This window comes from Equus quagga, chromosome 7 (assembly GCF_021613505.1).
Source record: "Equus quagga isolate Etosha38 chromosome 7, UCLA_HA_Equagga_1.0, whole genome shotgun sequence".
In the NCBI taxonomy this organism is placed as follows: domain Eukaryota; kingdom Metazoa; phylum Chordata; class Mammalia; order Perissodactyla; family Equidae; genus Equus; species Equus quagga.
The window spans coordinates 73,950,559-73,970,086 of record NC_060273.1 but is presented as its reverse complement, the minus strand read 5'-3'; the positions used below and the strand labels follow the sequence as shown (position 1 = coordinate 73,970,086).

The 19,528-nt window shown below is 41.0% G+C and overlaps 1 protein-coding gene across 1 annotated transcript in view; it reads right to left on the bottom strand.

The window, feature by feature from the left end:
* The window catches only part of PRELID2 (PRELI domain containing 2), a 74,184-nt gene extending 54,959 nt beyond the window's left edge, over window positions 1-19,225 (bottom strand). The window contains exons 1-4 of the mRNA XM_046668719.1: window positions 19,097-19,225; window positions 5,936-5,993; window positions 3,441-3,514; window positions 1,735-1,895 (exon numbers count right to left, since the gene is read on the bottom strand). Of these exons, the coding sequence (XP_046524675.1) occupies window positions 1,735-1,895; window positions 3,441-3,514; window positions 5,936-5,993; window positions 19,097-19,171 (368 nt within the window). The 5' untranslated portion in view covers window positions 19,172-19,225. The remainder of the gene's footprint in view (window positions 1-1,734; window positions 1,896-3,440; window positions 3,515-5,935; window positions 5,994-19,096) is intronic.
* Between the last annotated feature and the right edge of the window lie 303 nt (window positions 19,226-19,528).

The following is a 19,528-nucleotide window of genomic DNA, read 5'->3' as shown; positions in this document are numbered from 1 at the left end:
AGTGTGCAATAGCATTATGTCCAAAAAACAATGTATATAATTTAATTTAAAAATATTTTATTGCTAAAAGATGCTAATCATCATCTGAGCCTTCAGCAGATCAAAATCTTTTTGCTGGTGGAGGGTCTTATAAAAAAAAATTATGTGCAAAGTGCAATAAAGCAAGGAGCAATAAAACAAGGTACGCCTATATCTTTTTGGAGAAATATCTATTCAAATTTTTTGCCTATTTTTTAATTAGCCTGTCTTTTTATTACTGAGTTGTAATAGTCCTTCATATATTTCAGATACTTGACGCTCATCAGACTCATAGTTTGTGAATATTTTTTCCCATTCTCCAGATTGTCTTTTCACCTTCTTGACAGTGTTCATTGAAACACAAAAGTTTTTAATTTTGATGATGTCAATTTTACATATTTTTTCTTTTGGCGCTTGGGTTTTTGGTATCATACCTAAGAAACTGCCACCTAATCCAAGATCTCAAAAATGTACACTTATGTTGTCTTCTAAGAGTTTTATAGTCTTAATTCTTTCATTTAGGTCTTTGATCCATTTTGAGTTAATTTTGTATTTGGCATGAGGTAGAGGTCCAACTTCATTCTTTTGTATTTGGATATCCAGTTGTGCCAGCAACATGTGCTGAAAGAATATTCTTTCCCCATTGAATTGTCTTGGTATATAGCTTTTTTAAATCTACCTTAAATGCTGTATAGCTTGATTGTGAGAGTGGTTACACAACTGTATATGTATGAGTTTGCCAAAACTCACAGAACTGTACACTACGAAAAATAAATTTTACTTTATGTAAATATCTCAACAAACCTGACGATTAAAAATTCTCCTTTAGAGATGCTGGCCTGGTAATGTAATGGTTAAGTTCACGTGCTCCACTTCAGTGGCCTACGGTTCACGGGTTCGGATCCCAGGCACAGACCTACACACTACTCATCAAGCCATGCTCTGGCGGCATCCCACATACAAAATAGAGGAAGACTGGCACAGATGTTAGCTTAGCAACAATCTTCCTCAAGCAAAAAGAGGAAGACTGGCAACAGAAGTCAGCCCAGGGCCAATCTTCCTCATCAAAAAAATAAAAATAAAAAATTCTTCAAAGAAACAGTCACATATAGCACATACAAGAGTCATATGCTTCACAAATATTGCAGTACTGTTTGTAATAAAGAGAAACTAGAAACTATCTGCACATCTGTCAAAAAGGAAAAAGCTAAACAGAATGCAGTATAATTATTGAATACTATGCAACAGTTCAAAAGAAAAAGTTAGATTTTATATATATCAATTTGACGAAATTTAGAAACACTCTATTAAGAAAAAACAAGTACAAAATGAGTTACACAGAATGAAAGAATGCATGTAAAAAAGATATACAAAACCATACTATACAGTCCCTGTGAGTACACATCGAAGTACCTAAAGGTATCTCTTAAAGGTCTGGAAGAAGAGTTGGCACACTGATAACACTTAGTGCCTCTGGAGAGGGCAAAAAGGAACCAAGACGGATAGGAAGATCAGAAAGGAGTTGAGCTCTGTCATTTATCCTCCAAAGGAAATCTATTCATTAATTGTGCAATTAAAAATTAATATGTGTAACTTATGAGTTGTAAACAGAGGTTCTAAGTATAGAATCACAGCTTTTTAATCTATGTGCTCATTTGTGCATCCCTGCACCCAATCTACACACACGTACACGCACACACTCAGAGGTGATCTTACCAATTTGGATTTTCTGTACTTTCCCGGAAGACAGACTCTTCCTTCATGGATGCATACTGTGTCCACGTAAGGCAGTGACTCCGCATAGCCATGTTTCTTTCCTGAAGATTGAGCCATGATTCCTCTTCTAACTGGATACTAGGTACCTTTAAAATGCTCACCTGTCCAACAGAGGGAAGATGGCTTTCTCAATTTAGGAAGAGAAGGCTGCATAAGGACTGCATCTGGAGTTGCTTTTAGTCTTGGATAATTAAGAAGACAAGTGATCCTGACATACAGATGATAGTTCACCAATGGCTTTAAGTCCTTGATACTTAAACATACTACGACCTTACTAAATGCTGGTTAGGATGTGCAACTGGCCCAGGATTTATGCAGGCTGGATAGTCCCTGGCCTGTTTCCCTAACTGCTAAACACTAAGCAAATTATCAGCCTCCTTCGTGTCTCCTCTAGGGCTGGTTATGGCCTTCTTAAATTGATGGATTCTAATTGCGCCCATTTATGGGCTCACATGCAGGACAATATCAGGTAAAATAGTTTCTTCATTTTAAACTCTGTCCAATACCTAGAAATGTATGCTTTCCTAGGTAGAAGAGACATGGAAAACTACAAAGGCAGAATTGTACAAGTCAGAGGTGTCCTTAAATTATTTAAGAATTGAGATACAAGACAAAGCTGAATGCCTTTTTAAATAATAGATTCAAAGAGTGTACATAGGGCAAAGGCAGGGTACGCACTCTGTGGAAAAAACCAGTAATAATTTGCTGCATACCCTGAAACACATTTAACCATCTGGAAAATAAAAAGTTCATTTTAATAGTCATATCAGCTTTCTTTCCACTAAAGAATGTGACAGAGGCTTAATCCACAATAAGGAAGTAAGAGAAGCCACCATGTTTTTTACATACAGCTCAGTAATATAATTTGCAAGCTAATTAGCAGGAGCCCAGCTGAGTTCTACATCACACACAGAATCATTTCCGGGTTGAAACAGCCATCTGAGACATTTCTAAAAGCACATTTCAGGATGCTCTCCTCTTATTTCCTAATGATTCTAAAAGGACTCTTGTCAATAATCCCTCTACGGTTCAAGCAATGTGATGAAAAATTTCCACTTACCTTTTCCAACAATCACCGGGGTGCTTAAGGATTTCAAAGAAAGAAAAAAATTTGCTATCATGAAGATTTCATCATTAATGCCATTACTTTATAGAAACATACACCAAAAGTCTTACAGAGAGCACTGAGCGTATTATACTCCCTGAAATAACTGTTCTCTCTGATAGTGAAATAGAAACTGAATCTTTTGTCTTCCTTACCAAAGATCAGACTAAATATTTACCGTCTACCCATGTCTGATCATTCTTACCTAAGAGTCATATCTAACCATGGCTAGATTAGAAAAGATGATCACTTCATGCAAAATGTCCAGGTAGCTTTAAAATAACTGTAAACCGTCTCTATGTCCACTAAGAGCCCTCCACAAAAGAAAGAGAGACAGAAACAAACAGAAAACAACTATTTCCGGTGGGACCTGTCAAAACTGAGCTTGGATATGCAAGAGCTTTCCCCCTCTGAAAGGCTATGAGGTAGGAGAATGGGGGAAGTTCTAATGCCCCTTTACATCCGAAAATGCTCTTTCCACGACTATTTGAAAACTGCCCAATGTTACACCGAATTCAATTAAATTCTGAAATCAATTTACCTTCCTTAACATTTCTGGAATCACATTCTGACAGATTGCAATCCTCTTTCTGTAGATGATCCCTGTTGACACATCTAGAAACAGAAAATTTTTACACTCAAAAAAAAAATTTAAGGAAATGAATCTTGTCTTATTGTCAATAAAACTTAATGGCAATCTCTATTTTCTATTGGTAGAATTCCTAAAGAAAATGTTTAACTCAAAATTCAGGGTTCCTGACCACTTTTGTGGGCCAAATCACTCCAAATATATTTATCTGTAATCAAAGAATAAGGGTAAAACAGCTACTCACACTGCATATTCTCAAGTCAACGATAAAACAATCACAAATTGTTCACTGCTCTGGACTATCAATGTCAACACTCCAACGACAATGGCCAATGAGCTCCTGCTCAACTCTAACAAAGAGAATGTTTCAACAAAAAGATGGAGAATCTGACTTTGCCACCTTCTGCACCAAACATGTTTTCAAGCATAGATTTCTGGCTATAAAATTTAAACCTATAATTAATTCTATTAAGCACACTCTTCTCTCATAGGCGAACAGACTCCCTGTGACTGGAACTACTCTGTTTTGGAACGAAGTTTCCAGCATAGCACCAGGGATATAAAAACCACACAATAAATATGATCTGAAAAAGGGAGACTGAGTCAGAGAAAAAGATAAACTTTGAAGTGTTGTCTTTTGCTCTGTGAATTACTATGACTCAATCACGCTCCTACAGGGTTTCTCAAAGCTTTGGCAATAGAAGCCCTAAACCTTGGTGCAAACACCCTGACTGCCCAGAAGCTGCTGATAGGCTGAGAAACTGGTTCATCTCCTCTGCCCATTGGCACTCCTTTGGCCATCTCATCCAATGTTTGGAGCATACAGACTTAAAATGGATTAGCCACTCCTGGAGGCAAAGACACCCCATCAATGATAAAAATTGTAATCAACATTCCTATACCACTGTGGAATATACACATTGTTCTCTCATTTGATCTTCATGACAACATAAAAAAAGGATGCTTGTGGGTTTTTTTCTTAGATTGGCACCTGAGCTAACATCTGTTGTCAATCTTTTTTTTTTCCTTCTTCTTTTCCCCAAGTCGCCCCAGTACATAGTTGCATATTTTAGTTGTGGAGCCTTCTAGTTGTGGCATGTGGGACACTGCGTTAGCGTGGCCTGATGAGCGGTGCCATGTCCGTGCCCAGAATCCGAACCGGAAAAACCCTGGGCCACTGAAATGAAGCACATGAACTCAACCACTCGGCCATAGGGCCGGCCCCTGAAAAAAAGGATTGTTATTATTTTCCCATTTAACAGATGAAGGAACTGAGCCTCCAAGAAGTTACGTCATGTAGGTAGTAAGGAAATCAAGACTTGAAATCAGATTTCTCTGATGTCAAATAACAAGTTTCTCCCATCCTGGGTGCAAGTACATGAGGAAACGTTCTTTAAAATATATTTACAGAGTTATGGAAGTGCGGAAAATATCCTCACAAGCAAAAGACAGTTTTGTGTTCACTAAGCACAGAGCAGACCTCAGAGCCATGTAATGAACAGTAGCATCTCATTCGTTTTCTCAGAAGGTTGAAGAGCATGTCAGGCCTGGGCCTGGGTGTCTCCAAAGGTTTATACATTGATTATGTGCATCATTATAGCTTCCTGCATGGCCCAGTTCTCAAGTTCAAACATTGACAGTGAAAATGCTTCCACTGGAGATGTGAATGACAGAGAACAGTGAAGACTCTTACATGCTAGTCCAGGGGTTGGTACACATTTTCTGTAAAGGGCCAGCTGGCAAATATTTTAGGTTTTGTGGGCCACACAGTCTCTGTCACAACTCAACTCTGCTGTTGTCGCAAGGAAGCAGCCATAGATAATATGTAAACCAATGGGCATGGTTGTGTGCTAATAAAACTTTATTTACAACAAAAGGCAGCACAAGTAACGTCTGTCAACCTCTGCTCTAGTCAATGCTGAACCACATTGCCAAGTACAGTTATGATTCTACAATCTAATCACTTCGCGGTCACATTTCACATATATGCTATTAATCACGTCTATTTTGCCAGCTAGAAAATGATATATGAATATATTATAGGAACACAGCCATGTGACCTTGGGCAAGTTATTTAACTTCCCTGTACCTTGGTTTCTTCATTTATTAAATAAGAGTAATAATAATACTTACTTACCCCATACATTGGTCTGAAGATTAAATGAGTTAATAAGAGTAAGACTGCCTGGTACATATTAAGTACTCAAAAATGTTAGCTGTTACAATTGTCATCAATTATTAACTGAGAAAGTGACAAGAACATATTAGGCAAGACTTCTACTGCTGTAAATGCTGGGTGCTCTTTTCTATCAGTCACCTCAAATACAGAAATATAATATACTTGTTTAAAACATAACTGGCCACACACACACAAACACACATATCTTTACAAAAATCAGTATCACTTAATGACCATCACCGAAGTGAGGTATATTCAGAGAACTTACCTCTTTTTTCCTCCACAATTTTTACAGAGATGACATTTTTATCCATGGGGTTGGGATACTAAATGAAAACACATAAAGAATAATTACCATTCATCCTTTGCCACAGCGAATTATTTCAGTAAACACAGTTATTTGCAGGAACAGTAAAACATTTCCCAAGTAATCGCTAAGGCCAGTTTTCAATCAAGGGTCTTAATTTGACTGCGCCAGACTAGATAAGTGAGATGCTATCATCAACCAGAGCTGTATGAAACCTAGGGAAAGTCTTCTTTAGATGTCTGACCCAGCCCTGGGTGGAGAGGGGGAGGTTAAGTTAATAGATAAATAATACTATTAATACCAAACTAGCCCTACCTAAATCACGAGTGTTCTTTGCGCCACGCACTATGCTAACTGCTTTACGTGCACCATCTTGTTTAAATCCCCAAACAGCTTCTCTCTTGTGACTGGGTCATGTGACTGGGTCATGTGATACCATTATTCCATCTTTCAGAAACGGAAACTGAATAAAGATGAGAGAGCTTAGGGTCACCCAGCTAGTTAGTGGTAGAGCCAGGAAATTGAAGCAGGTGTAATACCTAGTGAATTCCTTCACTACTGTCTTACACCATTGCCTGACGGCTACGTTAGCATCACAGGAGGAGAATCAGAGAAGTAACCTATGCCAGATGCTCAAGAAATAGTTTATTTATTGATTAAATTCCCCCGAAAGACAATTTGGATGTAACACAGCTGATAACAGCTACCATTTCTGTCCTAGGCAGTTTACATACGTTACTTCAGTTTAATTCTCAAAGCTATTCCATGAGGTATACACTGTTTTTTCCCTTTACGTGTGAGAAGTAAGGTTCTGACAAACTAAGTAATTTGCTCAAAATCACCTAGCTAATGAGCACCGGTACTGTAATTTACTCATAGGTACTTCTGCTGCCTTCAAAGCCTGTCCCCTAACCTACCCTCGAATCACCTCCGAGTCACTCAAACCCAGCCCATTGCTCAGGTGCAAAACGGGACACTTAGGGAGGAGAAGTGACTTCCTCAAAGCCATAGGACAGGTGGCTGCTGACCCGCGCCTGCTGAGCACCCTTGGGGCTCTTTTCCCAGAGGTTTACTGCTTTCTCATATGACCAAATCTGAAAAGAAAACCACAGGGAAGTCTTAACAGAGACATCATAAGGTGCTGAGGGGGAGGTGAGAGCAGTGAACAGGCTGAGGGGCAAGAGAATAGGGGGCCCCACTTGACAAACTTGAGCTTTAAGTCTTCTGAACCCCAGGAAACAGAATACAAAACTCAGTGAATGTGAGTCTCCCCAACTCCACAGCAGTTGTGTGCATGCATGTGTGTGTGTGTGTGTGTGTGTGTGTGTGTGTGTAAAAGGTTGACTGACTGACTGACTGACTGATTTTCAGGGAAAATGGTCTATCACTGTTACACATTCTTAAAGATATCCGTGGCCCAAAAGACAGTGGATTAGAACACAGGCTCTATGAGAGCAGGAATCTTGTCTATTTCAGTCACTCCTGTATCTCCATCACCTAGCACAGTGCCTGGCACATAGTAGGCACTCAATAAATATTTGTTGAATGAATGAATGATTTGGAAGATAAACCTTGCTGATGTCAGGGATCAACTTGAAAAATAAACTTTACTTCATTCAAGGACCAATCAGTGAAGAGAGCAGTGGGCTCTGTCCTCAGCAGCCTCAACACTTCATCGGCCCCATTCCGTTAACTCTCATTCAACTTCCATCCTGGCAACTGCAGTCTTGATAACTAATCAAAAACATGGCTTTTAAAATATTCATTCATTCATTCATTCTGGCTCCAGAAAGAAATGCTCAAAATTACAGTGACTGCTTTCTTGGGTTAGCCTTGAGTATTTTTTGACGATAATATCCATTATGGAGGGTCAGGTTTGGCTGTTCTGTTCCTCAGCAAGGGGCCTCACTTACACAGCACCCTGGAAGAAAGGCGGATATCTGAGATTCACACAGATCCCCTGAATAGTGTGTGTGCGTGTGTGTGTGTGTGAATGAGAACTTTTATACTAAGGTAAAATGAGAGTATTTCCTTCACTACAGTCCCAGTTTGCTCATTTTATATTCATCAATACATCCTGACTGAATATTATAAATACATTGCAAGTTGTAGGAAGATTACTGAACTAAATTACCAAAGAGGTTGGAGATGTAATCACCAGAGAAACACAGTGATAAAAGTTTTCAAGTTCTGATTACTTCACTAAGTTATCAGTGAAATTCCTAAAGATTATAAACTCAGAAACTTCACACTTTTATGTAATTTTAATATCTGCTTAAGTCAAAGACTATCAATTTAAATAATAGTGAAAACTCTCTATTTATTCTTCATTTAACAATTTTCTGAGTATCTACCAGGCCAGGCACTGTTCCAGGCACTGAGGATATAGTAAAGAAAGAAACAAAACTGTAGCCTCTTAGAGACTTTACAGGTTAGTTGACGAAACAAACAATAAATATATCAGGAGAAAGTAAATCAGACTAAGGGACACAGTAGGGGGATGGGAAATTGTGGAGAAGGGCCATTGTAAAATACTTATGGGTCACCCATTAGACAAGGCTTGCAAATAACAAAAGGAAAATGGAAGTTTTACTAGCCAAACACAAGAGATCCTGAACTATTCACTCTAGCAAAATCATTTGAAGATTTAAGTCATTTTCCTACACAACTACTTTTGGAGTTGAATAGACAGGAGCCTTAAGTTTCCATATGAGAATGGGAAAAGAAATTAGAGGTTTATTTATAATAGCTAAATACCATGACATGAAAGGCATATGTTTTAACTTTTTCAAAATTAAAGATTTATTGTGCTGAAGCTCCCCCTAGCTGGCATTACTTGAAATGACCTGACGCCATCTTGTGGTAACTTTAATATTCATGATTTAATTCATGAAACTTTATCTGAAGTCAGATAACAGGGATTGAGAATGGGAAGGCAGCTCACCAGGAACGCCAACCTGGGAATACAGCAAGCAGGTGGCCAGGTTATTCTAGACATGTTTTCAAACAGTGTGACAGTGGAACGGATCAAGCTAGGTCAGGATGAAGCCCATCAAAGACTTATTGAGCATCTACTGCGCCTGTGCAGGGTGCTGTATTAGAGGCTGCCATATATATTCTCATTTAGTCACCCCCAAAACAAGTAAACCTATTAACAAGTATTAAGATAAGAAGTCTTTGTGTTAAAAACATAACGGTATAAAGCCTGTGCACAAGAGGATCACGCTGGCATTTTCCAGTCTCTACTCCACATTCAAGACTCTCATGGAAGCAAAGTGGTTTGATGACCCAGATACCTGCCAAAAACTCTTGCCATCCTTGGAGCTGGGTTGGTGGACCACAAACAGCGGTAGCATAAGAACTACTGCCCGGGGCTGTATACATTCACCATGCATACCATACTTTCCCGGTGATTTAAGGGGTTTTTCAAGGTATATCTGACATCATTTTCAACTTATCTATGATTTTTACTTTCTTCACAGAATGTATTAACTAACTCCTTTCCCTTTCCCCAAGATATAAATCTATTGTAAATATCACTGTAAGTATGATTCGTATGTAACAGTCTAACAAGAGTAAAATGTATACTGTAGACTCTCCCACATTGTCATATACCTTACTGTCACTTATTTTTTACATATTAAAATGTTGAGGCTAAAAATTGCAAAATAGACTGGGTAAAAAACAAAATATACATTATGAGAAACATATAGCTATGAAAAGTGAGAGGCCAAGAAATTAAGTCCATCTAATTAGAGGAATAACATTCAATACATTTGTGGGAGGAGATTCATGAAGAAACAGTATTAACCTTTCTTATTTACGGAGGTAAAAATATATAAGCTTTCATAAAGCCTACTCTTAGAAGTCATGCCTGCCTTTTATAATACCCTCCCGCCAAAAGAATCAATGGCCTCCAAAAGAGTCACTGTTTACCAACTTCCAAATGGCATTATCCCAGAGCACAAGGAGGCAGTTGAGCTGACAGATTTGTATGATTAGTTCGGCAAAGAAGGCCAAGAGGACCTAAAATAAGTCTGGTATATTAACATATTTGTTTTATAAGCATTAAGAGAATCTTCGCCACCCAGGCTGCTTCCTAACAGGTGCATGCAAAGGGGTGGAGCTGCTGAAAAGAGATTCGGCGTTTAGTTACACAAAGAAATCATCATGAGCTGTGCCAAATTCCCTTTATGAGCTACTTACAATTATCTACCTTAGAAGCAAAGCAAAGTTGATTTTACACCAAGATCAAATGAGTCATCAATTAAACAAAATTTCAATGATCAAGGACTGAACATATTTAAGTCAAGAGATTTTTTGAATGGCTGTTCCTCGGTCTTTCAGGCCAGTAGGACGAAGTAGAAAGAACAAAGGACAAAGAGCCAAGACACACAGACCGTGATGCCGCCATATGTGAAGGCAGGGCGGTAGACCACCAGATAATCCTCAAAGGCCCTTCGGGCTGAGACAGGTCATGATTCTAAACAAAGGCCAACCAACGTCACATCACGCTCATTCATTCAAAAGTGTCCTAATAACTGGCAATGACGTAATGAAGTTTTTTGAAGGGAATAGTTTATAATTGTGACACAAGGGAAAATCCTCTTATCGCAACATTAAATGCATACATAAAGTCAAGGCATTTAAAGATATAATCAAAGTCTACAAAATAACTGACCAGTATACTTCAAAAGTGCCATGGTCCAGAAAGATACAGACAGACTAAGGAACTGTCTCAAACACAGCAACTAAATGCAATGTGGGATCCTAGATTAGATCCTAGAGTGGAAAAACGATACTAGTGGACAACTGTCAAAATTTGAATAAGGTCTGTAGATTAGTTAACTTCATACAAATGCTAATTCCCTGGTTTTAAAAAATTATACAGTGGTTTGGGGAAATTGAGTAAAGGATGTGCTGGAATTCTTTGTTTTTGCCACATTTTATAAGTCAAATTATTTCTGAATGAAAAGTTAAGAAACAAAGAACAAAATTAAAATAAAGTCACAGAATGTTGAAAACAGAATGAGTTTTAGACTCCAAGAGACCTCAGTTTAAAGCCCATCTGTGGGAGTCTTGGGCAAATTACTTTAATCTCAGTCTGCCTTAGTTTCATCTGTAAAATTAGAAAAAATACCCACCTCAAAGAGCTGTTACAGAATGAAAGGAAATAATTTTATGTAAAGTATAACACCTGGCACGGTGCAGATACTCAGTAACAGTAGCTGGTTTTGCTACTAAAGAATGAATCAAAATTTTTGAAAACTTAGTTTCAAGACTTCAGTCTCTATCTTGCAATTTACTGTGGTATGGGATTAAGTACACTGCCAGTATTCATCTGTAATCCAAATATATTTAAATGATAATTAAAAAATTATTAGAAGCTGGGGCCAGCCTGGTAGTACAGTCGTTAAGTTTACACACCCTGTTTAGGTGGCCCAGGGTTCACAGGTTCAGATCCCAGGCATGGACCTACGCACCCCTTATCAAGCCATGCTGTAGCAGGCATCCCACATATAAAGTAGAGAAAGATGGGCACAGATGTTAGCTCAGGGCCAATCTTCCTCAGTAAAAAAGAGGAGGATTGGGGCCAGCCTCATGGCCAAGTGGTTAAGTTCACGCGCTCTGCTTTGGCAGCCCAAGGTTTCGCAGGTTTGGATCCTGGGCGCAGACCTAGTACTGCTCGCCAAGCCATGCTTCTGAGGTGGCGGTCCACACAGCAGAACCAGAAGGACCTACAACTAGAATATACAACTATGTGCTAGGGAGCTTTGGGGAGAAGAAGGAGGGAAAAAAAGAAGATTAGCAACAGATGTTAGCTCAGGCACCAATCTTTTAAAAAAAAAAAAAAGAGAGGAGGATTGGCAGCAGATGTAATTCAGGTCTCATCTTCCTCAAAAAAAAGTATTTTTAGAAGATATTTCTTATTTTCCTAGACTAGTAAAAAATCCCACAAGGTCATGCTTTACCAATTCAGAATTCGCATAAAATACAACAGGGATGCCCTCCCCACTAGCATTAGAGAAAGCACTGCATCAGAGAATAATACTAAAGAGAATATTTACTTTAAAAAAAAAGAAGGCAATAAACTCTTTCTAAGGGCTCTAAAAGCTCTCATAGATTTAGAATTAAAATATGAACCTTGCCCCACACTGCATGTCTGCAATATGCCCCTGAGAAAGCACTCATCACAAAAAGTAATATATTCCCCTCTGTCCCCCTTGACAGTGAGCTCCTTGAGGCCAGGGCCATGTTTATCTTCTCATCTCCCAGAGGCAAAATGATGCACAGACTTATTATGAATGTCTATTAGTAGACATAAAATGAATGTTTAACTATTAGTACCTTGTTAGTTAAAAATCTCCTATCTTTTATGAAGGACGTTTTCGGACACCATGTCTTCTCAGAGAAGGGAAACAACAGAAAGAATAAACAAATGGGACTTCATCAGACTAAAGAGCTTCTTCAAGGCAAATAAAAACAGGATTGAAACAAAAAACCAACCCACTAACTGGAAAAAAATATTTGCAAGTCATATATCTGACAAAGGCTTAATATCCATAATATATAAAGAACTCTCACAACTCAACAACAAAAAATGAAACAACCCGATCTAAAAATGGGCTGGAGACATGAAGAGACATTTCTCCAAAGAAGATATACGGATGGCCAATAGGCACATGAAGAGATGCTCATCATCACTGATCATCAGGGAAATGCAAATCAAAACTACACTAAGATATCACCTTACACCCACTAGAATGACAAAAATATCTAAATCTAATAGTAACAAATGTTGGAGAGGTTATGGAGAGAATGGAACCCTCATACACTGCTGGTGGGAATGCAAACTAGTGCAGCCACTATGGAAAACAGTATGGAGATTCCTCAAAAAATTAAAAATAGAACTACCATACGATCCAGCCATCCCACTACTGGGTATTTATCCAAAGAGCTTGAAGTCAGCAATTCCAAAAGTCCTATGCACCCCAATGTTCATTGCAGCATTATTTACAATAGCCAAGACATGGAAGCAACCTAAGTGCCCATCAACAGACGAATGGATAAAGAAGTTGTGGTATATATACACAATGGAATACTACTCAGCTGCAAAACAGAACAAAATCATCCCATTTGCAACAACATGGACGGACCTTGAGGGAATTATGCTAAGTGAAATAAGCCAGTTAGAGAAGGATAATCTCTGTATGACTCCACTCATATGAGGAATTGAAAAATGTGGACAAAGAGAACAGATTAGTGGCTACCAGGGGAAAGGTGAGATGGGGGGTGGGCACAAAGGGTGAAATGGTGCACCTACAACACGAATGACAAACATTAATGTACAACTGAAATCACACAAGATTGTAACCTATCATTAACTCAATAAAAAAAAAAAATCTCCTATCTTTTATGGACTAAGCCACAACCTCCACTAGATAAGTTACTAAGTACACTGTAATATTATTTAAATGACATTTAAAAAATAAGTCATAATTCCAATGTGCACCTTTATTCATGCTCACTCTCCCCTTTATTACTCTAAGTTTGTTAAAATTTCTAAAGACTACTTCTCTCAGCTGTTTATTTTCAGATTCATGTAACAAATGTAATAAATCATTATTGTTAGTATTACCATCATGATATTTTTCTCTTTTTGAGGAAGATTAGCCCTGAGCTAACATCTGCTGCCAATCCTCCTCTTTTGTTAAGGAAGACTGCCCCTGAGCTCACATCCGTGCCCATCTTCCTCTGCTTTATACGTGGGATGCCTACCACAGCATGGCTTGCCAAGTGGTGCCATGTCTGCACCTGGGATCCGAACCTGCAAACCCTGGGCTGCTGAAGCGGACCATGCGCACTTAACCACTGAGCCACCAGGCCAGGCCCCTACCACCGCGATTTTTAACAAGTATCTTAAGTACCACTGTGTGCCAACATTAAGGTACGCATATCGTATGCAATGATGAGCATTATCCAATTTAATTTCCCCCAACAACTCCAGAAGATAGTTATTATTATTCTTATTTTTCAGATGAGGAAACTGACGCATAGAAAAATGAACTGACTTGCCCGAACTCACACAGCTAGAAGTGCTCCGTCCCGGGGTCTGAAGTCAGAGCCCATGCTCTTCACGTCTGCCCCATTCTCCTTCGGGTCATGCCTAATCTTCTTCTAGCAGAATTGAGGATAGGAAGATAAAAGTGAAGAAAGACTATTACAGTGTGAGCAAAAAGATAAATAACCATGATGGTAAACTGGGCCTATCGTTTGTCAAATCATTTATTCTGGAAAGGCGGGTTCATCCCAAATATTTCAGGAGCTCTGCAGGGAGAGATGTTCCACACATGTAAGTGTCAGATTTGCAAGGGAGAAGAGATAGGATCAGAAATGGAAACATTATTAATTACCCAATCAACTTTCTACTCTAAATGGAAATAGCCATTCATAAATCCCCTTTATGAGTTTAAGGGTAAATACTCAAACCATTTTCTTCAGCATATCAGGCTCCTGGCTAGAATAAATAAAACCCCAGGCCACTCTGTTGAAACAAAAAAATTATTTTAATCTGTCCATTTTATCACAGTATCCAAAGTAAGGAAACGTTACTGAACCCCACACTGACTTTAGTCTGAAATGACATAGGGCTAAATCCCAGAACAGCATATTTCATTCCTGCATTCAATGAGGATTTGTTGAGGACCTACTATGTTCCAGGATCTTTTTGGGTACTCGGGCTACATCAGGAACAAATGACAAAACCTTTGCCCACGAAGCTTACACTCTACTCTCACAATGACTCTTTTGCCTCTGGCATAAAAAGAAAATTAACCTGAACAACTCTACAGTAGGAAAACCTATAGCTTCTCTGGCCTCATTTGAGAATAAACAAGAAAAGCTAGTCAACACAATGGCTCTCTGGGTCCTTTTTAATGACTTTAAATTTCAGATAGACCAAATTTAAGAAGTCTTTGAATCTAGCCCATGACAGGTAAGCTCATTAAACAGACCCAGGTGAGCTTCTAGACTGCTGCATTCATCCATGCACCTCTGTGCTCGCTTAGAGGGCTTCAAGTAAAAGGAAGAAAACAGTTTTAAGTGATGAGAGCTAGAAAGCCAAGAGTCATACAAAGAAAGAAATCAAAATACACCGTCAAGTACATTGACACTAAAGTTCATGGAAAGTACATTTTAGCAGCTGATGAATAAATCATTTTGGATTTCATGGCATGCCTCCATGAAGAGTTCATTGGGAAACACTGCATTCCATGAACAAAGAGTATTGTGGTGTTTGTTTTCAAGGTGCCACTTAGCTTTAAAAGCATGTAGCTAATATTTTGCCTGTGATATCCAAAAGGTAGGTGTAAGGAGAGTAAACATTCCTCAGGTTTTAAAAATAGTAGTATATTAGAACTTGGAAGACAGGTCTAACACACCAAAAGCCAGAGATCTGTAGACTCTATTTAAAATAGAACTTCCTCAGTCCTGAAGCGGCTTCAAACATACCATTGTGCAAAATCAGATTAAATGCTTCCCAGAGATCTCCATGACTGTCCCTTCCGCCAAGTGCTTTCCTTTGAAGAAAATACAAACAGACTAAAGGAAAAATAAAAGTGTATTTTGCCAAAAAGATCATTCTTACTACCTAAGGCTTATCAAAAGCTTAGGCTTGTCAAACGTACACATCTGATCCTCACAACAATCCTGGGAGACAGGTGGGGTACGTGGCATTACCATTTCACAGACAATAAACTAAGACAGCAGGGTTGTCTTGAACAGTTATGAATGCTGCTCACTGCACAAGGGCTCCCAGTCAAGCAGGCCAGTGGGCACTGAGCTACAACCACCTACAGAAAGGAAGACCTTTTTCTAATTTGCATAAATAGCTCTATTTACTTTCCACTGGCCCTATTTATCATGAGCTCGTGGAGTAGGCCCCCTAGATGATGTCTCTTTCTAATTTGCACAAGGGCACAGCATAGGCTGGTGAAAACTGTTCCGCAAGGCCACCAGAAAACTACTCTTAATGGAGAAACCACAATGATTGGAATCCAGGTCTACTGACTCCCAGTTTGCGGCTTTAAATGACATAAAGTGAAAATTCTCACAGCAAATGCATCTATCGACATCTTAGAAATAGTCTCATAGGCCTTCCCAGGGATCTCTGAAGGACTGCTTTGGGTAGAAAAAACAGAAGCATAGTGTCATCCATGGTGTTAACACTGTCCCACCACAAGGTCTTCAGTCTGCATCTGGTCACCTACACTTTCTCCGGCCCTACCTTCCATAATGTCCTCCTCAGTCCTTATTTACTATGTACCAGGCACTTTTCTAAGTATTTTATAAAAATTACACCAGATCCTAACTGAATGCAGCTACATAAGTGACCTCAGCTATAACACACGGCACATAAAAACCACCCAGCTGAGCCCAGCCAACCCAACAATTGTGAGAATTAAGTTGTCATTGGTTTGGGGCTGGCCCAATGGTGTAGCTGTTAAGTATGCACTCCACTTTGGCGGCCCTGGGTTTGTCAGATTGGATCCCGGGTGTGGATCTACACCCTACTTATCCAGCCATGCTGCAGCATACATCCCACATATAAAATAGAGAAAGATGGGCACAGACGTTAGCTCAGGGCCAATCTTTCTCAGCACGAAGAGGAGGACTGGTGGTGGATGTTAGCTCAGGGCTAATCTTCCTCAAAAAAAAAAAATGTCTATCATTGGCTTAGGCCACTAAGTTTTGGGGTGATTTGTTACATGGCCATAGATAACTAAAACACTGTATATTCTCACCCTACACACATCAAAGCTATACCCTTGGATCAGCCACAACCGGTCCACTAAGACGACAAAAGGAAATTGAGACTGGATAAAGAGCACGGTAAAGTTGATTCTGAAACGTTTTATTCCCTCCATAATCATCTGAGTGCCTATTATGTGCAAGGCAGCCCAGCCTGGTGACTGGGCATGTGCGCTTTGGATTGGGATGTGTTGAAATCCTGGCTCTCCACCTGCTAGCTCCTGGAACGTGGAAAAGTTGCTTAAACATCTCTGAATCTCAGTTTCTTCAGGCTGTGAAATGGAAGGCAATCACAACTGCTTCCTGAGGCTGCGGGGAGGAGTAAACATAATATATGGAAAGAACACCCTCCCCTCTGCCCTCTTGCCTAGGAAACTCCTGTTCATGCTTCAGCCATCATTTCACAAATGCCACTTCTTCGGGAAAGCCTTTCCTCACGAGCATCTCCCAGGACTTCAGCAGGCCTCCCTGCTGTCCTCAGTCACGGCACCATGAACTTCACCTGTGTTAGTACACACCCTCCATTGGAATCATGTGTTCATTTGTTGACCATTTATTAATGTCTCACCATCAGGAGACCATCAGCTCCATGAGAAGAGGGTCTGTCTGCTGTGCCCTCCAATGTTTTTCTAGCACCTAGCACAGAGCCTGGCACACAGAAGAAATTATCTATAAACATTTGTCGAATGAAAGAAAAGCATTTAGCCCAGAAGCTGACACATGCCCAGTACTCTCTAGACGAGAGCTTGGCATTGTGCTCCATGCTTCTGCAGGAGTGAGTCCTGCCCCGAAGAAGCTTCAAGTCTAATGAGGGGAAAAGACACATGCAGAAGTAGCCATGCAACACTGCAGAGTAGAGTCAGCGAGGCCCGGACAAAGTGCCCCTCGAGTTCGGAGAAGCCAGAGATCACCTCTTTATGAAGACACTCCAGAAAGTCTTTCCAAAGAAGCAGTGGCATTAGAGCAGCCACACTCCAAAGTACCATTCCTAGCAAAACATGGAGTGTTGGCTGTTCCTTTTCTGCGCCCAGAGGTGTGGCCCAAGGCAAAGTTTACACCAGATCCGTAATTCATTGTTTCATTCATTCACCATTCAGCAGACTTTTCTTGAGGGTGTAGTGTGTGCTAGGCACTATTCTAGATACTGGAGATCACTGAGCAATATCAGCAAGCTAACATTCCCCTCTAAAATGGGCCTCCATGGCAACACCATGGGAACCAGCGTCCTACTCACTCCTTTGTGACCTGGGCCCCCAAACGCATCACCTCCTCTAACAGAGGTCAGGTCTTATCACCAAAAAATTACCTTCCTCCCCCAGCATCTCCCTTTGTTTGGCTTCCAGGTTGCATATGGAGCACAATGCCCAGTGGCTCCTGTCCAAGGCAAACGACAATTCTTGCAAATCTTGTTTAAGAATGTGAAAGCTGAAGGGGAAGCTAAAGGATCTTCTGATAGAATACTCACATCTTAGAGATGCAGAAACTGAGGCCTCAAGAGAAGATGACCTTTGAAAAGTCATCCAGCGAGCTAACTAAAGGCAGAGCCAGACTAGAGTTCAACACTACTTCCCAGGCCTGGGTGCTTTCGATTTTTCAAGGAAATTTCCCATTCTCCTATTACCGTGAGCCACAGTCCTAGGAGGACCCCCTGGGATAGAGGACCCCTGAACATTGAGGCCAGAGTGCACAGCTGTAGTAGTACAAACAACAATATTTTAGGGTCCTTACTAAGCATCAGTCACTGTGATAAGCACTGTACAGGAATTATCTCACTTGAATTCTCACAACAACCCTTCGAGTTGGTACTATTATTTTCCCCATTTCACAGATTACAAAACTAAGGCACAGAGAGGGTGAGCAATCTGTCGAAAGTCCCACAGCTGTTAAACGGAAAGTGGTGAGGCGGTGGAACGACGACGCCCAGTAAAGTAGGATGATGGCTTCAATGGCCCCCACTAGCTTTTAAGAGGTCAACGATGTACTAGAAAGATTAACAAGTCATCTGCAACCTCAACAGGGCTCGAGAACTTGGGTTCCCTACAATTCTCCCCAAAAGCCTCTCCCTTTAGCTGGGGCAGGGTGTGAACGTGATGCCTCCCACCGAGCCCTGTCCTTCATCCTAGACGGGGAGCCTTGGAGGAAAGCCACTTCCACCCTCACCCTGCACATCCCTGGAGCGAACCCCGCAGCTGGAGGGAGAGAGGGTCGGTGCGGACTTCCGAGTGGGCAGAAGAGAGGAGAGAGGAGAGGGGAGGAGGAGAGACGAGAGGAGAGGAAGGAGCTGCAGCCGGCGGGCCAGGGCGGGGCGGGTACCTTTCGGAGGTAGCTGGCGACCACCTGCTCGAAGGGGTACTTGTACACCTGGTGCACGTCCACCGTGACCCCCATCCCCGCGCGCCGGCCACGCCTCCGCCAGCGCCGGGCCGCCGGAGCTCGGTCCCGGGCCGCAGTCGTCCACACCCGCGCGGCCAAAGAGGCGTGGGGCTTTTTTTTCTGCTCTTTTTTCAAACTTTCGAAACTTTATTGGCCGCTTGGAGAAAGAGACAGCCGGCCACGCCCCCGCCCCCGCCCCCGCCCCCTTCCGCCAACGTTGTGTATGGGCGGCGGGGAGCCCGAGGCGCGGGAGGCGCACCAGGGACCGGAGCCTGCCTGCCGTCCGCCCCGTGTCCCTGCCCGGCGGGTCTCTCGCCCCGGCCGGTCTCTATCCGCAGCGCCTGGAGAGGCCCCAGCGCCTCCCCGGCCTCG